Source organism: Egretta garzetta, unplaced genomic scaffold, assembly GCF_000687185.1.
Source record: "Egretta garzetta isolate BGI_Z169 unplaced genomic scaffold, ASM68718v1 scaffold323, whole genome shotgun sequence".
In the NCBI taxonomy this organism is placed as follows: domain Eukaryota; kingdom Metazoa; phylum Chordata; class Aves; order Pelecaniformes; family Ardeidae; genus Egretta; species Egretta garzetta.
Window position 1 is genome coordinate 2,704,618 of NW_009259435.1, and position 4,303 is coordinate 2,708,920.

A 4,303-nucleotide genomic window follows, 5' to 3' on the forward strand; every position below is an offset into this window, starting at 1 on the left:
AGCCTGACAACCCTTTTGGGGAAGAAGTTTTTCCTAATATCTAGCCTAAACCTGCCCTGGCGCAGCTTCAAACCATTCCCCCTCGTCCTATCATCTGTTACCAGGGAGAAGAGGCCGACCCCCACCTCCCTACAGCCTCCTGTCAGGCAGTTGTAGGGAGCGATGAGGTCTCCCCTCAGCCTCCTCTTCTCCAGACTAAACAACCCCAGTTCCCTCAGCCGCTCCTCGTATGACTTGTGTTCCAGACCCCTCCCAGCTTGGTTGCTCTCCTCTGGACATGTTCCAGCAATGCAACATCTTTCTTGTAGTGAGGGGCCCAAAACTGAACACAGTATTTAGTATCTTAGTATTTAGGTGCCACTTCACGCCATGACGAATTTCACCAGAAGAATGAGACACATTAATGCGTTCCTCAGTATGAGGAAAAATACCAGAATCTTGTGATCATGCTGGTGCAAGAGTTCAGTAGAGTCTGATGGTTTGTTACCCCTGTGGTGTCTGTCTGACAGATCTTGGAAGAAACTTATAAAATGGAGTTCATGTACAGCGGCGTGGAAAGTAGACAAGTGGTCATTATTCACCACATGAGACTGCAAGCGAAGGCGTTACAGCTTATAGTGACTGCGCGTACCACTAGAGGGTAAGGATGGCCTGGTAAAATGGACCTTCTTAGGGTTAACTGTAAGCTTGGTTTCCTCAAGCTTTGTTTAAAAAAAAAACAGCAAGGATAAATTAGATGCATAAAACATCATGGCATGCCAATAACCATTTGCTAAACTACTTAAGCATGAAGAGCCGCCTTCTGCCTTTGGTGTAGCTGTAGAGTGGCACAATACCGCATTAGATGACAAAATTATTAGGAAGACACTTTTAGGGAGTTGAGTTCTCTCAGCTACGAACATATAAATGGGTTAAAAACGTTGCAGAGTGTGTCTTAGAGTTGAGATTTGGGACCTATTTAAATGAGGAAGAGTCATGTATCAAAGAATGCACTAATTGTATTTGTTTCATTAAGGATTAACTGCTGAGTTTTTAGCATCAGGAAAGAATTGTCTTTTTGACTGATCTGCAGCTAATGTTTGTGTGGCTTGGGCACAAAATGCCCTTGTGTATGCATGGCTTAGGTCACGAGAGGCTCTGTGTGGTTGGTTTTAGCTGCTGAGGTCAGTGAAGTTACACATGGGTTTGGATGGTTGTAGTTAGAACTTCATTTGGTGGGGTTAGAGCAAGGTGGTTCGTATCCCAATGTGTTTGCTTTTGCGTTTGTTGCCATCGATTTACTGTGTTGCCACAGAGGTCCATAACGTATTTGCCTCAACCTCCTGTTTTATGGGTGGTAAGTTATAATTTTCTAGCGGTGGCTTTGGGACCTTTAGTGCCTTACAACAATGATTTTTTGTGGGAGAGGGGATGGATGTGGGGAGGAAAATGGCAATTGATTTTTATTTTTTCTCTTGCGGGGAACACCTTTCTAGCCTAAATGTTGTAAGATCTTTTAATTTCTAGGAGCCTGAACTGGATTCCAAAACACCTAAATGTTTACAACCTTAGAGCCAATTTTCTTTGTTCAAAACTAAACCAAGGAATATTCTCCTCATTACAGAGTGGAACCCCTTTTTGGGATGTGTGAAAAATTCCTGCAGGAAGTGGATTCATTTCAGAGGTGAGAAACTCCGTTGCTTCTTCACTTCCTGTTAGAAAATCCCACCACCACTGTCAGCAGGGAATGTTCCATTTGTTTTTCATCTCTTCACATCTCCCTTCCCCTTTTGCTGTCCTACATTGGGGACTGCTGTCATGAGATGATGATAAAGCAAAGAAGTAAACTCGCATCTAAAGATGGGATCAATGGAAGAGCTTTCCTGGGAGTATGACAAAAAAGGGGATTTCCCTTTTTGTTATCACAAGTTTCTAAATTATAAAAGAGAGAGCGAGCGAACTATCTACGTGCTCAAGGTGGGAGTCATCTCGCCCAGGTGCTGACATCTGCTTTGTAAGACCACTGCTTATGAAGCACTCGCCCAGCTCTCCGCTCACTTTTTTTTCATGTTATTCTAATCTAGATGTAAATTAGGTCAGATTAAGGGTGCCCAGTTTTGTTCCATCAACTCAGAAGGGAATTGGGTAGCTAGCCCAGAGACATGGGTATCCAGGCTTGGCTGAGCAGAATTCTATCTCTAGTTCTGATTAAATTCCCATTTATTCGTGGTCCATATGCTTGGCAGTTGTGGCTGGTTAAGTGAGGAGAAAAGGGAGCCAAATCTACCCATTCCCTAATGTTTAGCTTATTTGGTAGCTAATGACGAAACCGTTCATTTGCTTCATGTCTTTTCTTTGCACTGAGTCTCAGGCTCAGCAAAACTTATCAGTTTTTCTCAGGAATTGCTACAGGCAGTGACAAATTCCACAAAAGGGAATCTGGATGGTGGTAGATCTTGTCAGTTGGCTGTAAGGTCACCTGTGAATGCTCGGACATGTAAAATCCCCATGTCTAGGTTGTGCAGCCTCAGCGTGCCAGATTTTTAGCTGCATCCCATGACAGAGCAGCTGAAATTTGCTGTCTGTGTAGTTGCAGTCGTAGGAACACAAGGATGTGTGTTCCTGCATAGCCCTGTCGGGGGTGTGGGTGTGTGTGTTTGGGTTTTGGTTTGTTTTTTCCCCCCACCCTGGTAGAGGCTTCCGTTTATAGAGTATAAGCTCCTGTAGAGCCCCAGCATGATCCTGATAAAAATCTCACTTGTAGGGTTTTAGGACCTGAAGCTGTTTGGGGCACGTCTGGTATTCCTATCCAGGCTTTAGAGACTCAGCTGCAGGTGAAGATGCAGGCAACACCGGACTTGACAAGCAGGGAAGAGAGCCCATGGTTCAGGAGGCTGTTCGCCTACAGAAATGGTGCATCTTTTTTTTTTTTTTTCACCAAATTGCACGAGTATTTACCAGGCCTACAAAACTGCTCAACACAGGAGGAATGTTGCTGGTAGTAACAGATAAGCCACCAATGACTCAGTCTAACGAAGCATCTTCTGCATGCAGGGGTGTAGGGGAGTAGCCCAATTTTAATTCCATGTAAAGAACAAGAAATACAAAATACTTTTCTTGTGAGAGGCTGTTGTCCCAAGCTATAGAATGGACTCTATTCTCTGTTCTTGACCTTCAGAACTAGCTTTTTTTTTTTTCCCCTACTGATTACATTTTGCTGTTAAAAATTCACTCCTCAGATGATACGTGATACTCTCATACATATTATCTCATAATAATAATAAGTAATACTCTCATAAATACTGGTAGAGAAAAACTGTTCTGGAAATTTTGCAGCAGAGGATCAGACAAGTCGTGTATTGGGGGTGTGGGCGTGTTAGATCCTCTAATGAGTCAGCTGTTTGGTTCGCCAGACGAAAGCGCGCAGCGTAAAGAATTGGGCATGTGCACGTCTTCCCTGAGAAGGACCAATTTCAGAAGTTTGCAAGGCAACTGTAGTAGGAATGACTCTTTCATCCAGCTGAGTTTCTTTGTTGAGACATCGAGATTGAATGCAGAGTACTGGAATTGCCCGTAGTCTCGTTTAATTAGCACTCTTCCTATCTAAATAGCATTACAGCTGCACATGCAATCTGAGCGGACAAATCCCTACGGTATCTGCTTCTCATTAATGTGTCGTTGATGGGCACCTCAGCATTTCTAGCTCCTTTTTTGTGAATCCAGATTCCTTTCGCTGCTAGGCTCTGCATTGATGAGGGGGGCGAGTCCTGCGTAGCCCTTGATGCTGTCAGTTTGAGCACAAGGTGTGGTCCCAACGTAACTAGCCAAAATCATCTTTATCTTATGTATGAGACGTGCATCAGAAAAGGAATCTACATATCTAATTCTGTCATTGTAACTAAATATAAGGGTTAAGTAGCTTGGCTGAAAATAACAATACTATTGAGAATGTTGAGGAAAAAAAATAAATTATTTTTAATTTATTCTTAACACAGATGTTTCATCTCTGAGCTCCCACATATGCAAGGCAGTTTTGTAGATAAATTGCTGGACTTAATGCCCAGGCTCGTGACATCCAAGCCTTCGGAAGTGGTCAAGATTCTTCAGACAACACTGCGACAAAGTACCTTCCTCCACCTTCCTCTGCCAGAGCAGGTCAGTTTAACACAGAGGATTAAAAAGCAGTATCATAGAATCACAGAATCATTTAGGCTGGAAGAGGCCCTTAAGCTCCCCCAGCCTAACCATTCCCCTACCCCTGCCATCCCACCCCCAAGCCCTGGCCCTCAGCACCGCCTCTGCCCGGCTGTTAAATCCCCCCCGG

At 43.9% G+C, this 4,303-nt stretch overlaps 1 protein-coding gene across 1 annotated transcript in view; it reads left to right on the forward strand.

Moving 5' to 3' along the window:
• The window catches only part of INTS4 (integrator complex subunit 4), a 42,151-nt gene that overhangs the window by 30,397 nt on the left and 7,451 nt on the right, over positions 1-4,303 (forward strand). The window contains exons 18-20 of the mRNA XM_035892695.1: positions 510-640; positions 1,604-1,663; positions 3,975-4,134. Coding sequence (XP_035748588.1) covers positions 510-640; positions 1,604-1,663; positions 3,975-4,134 — 351 coding nt within the window. The remainder of the gene's footprint in view (positions 1-509; positions 641-1,603; positions 1,664-3,974; positions 4,135-4,303) is intronic.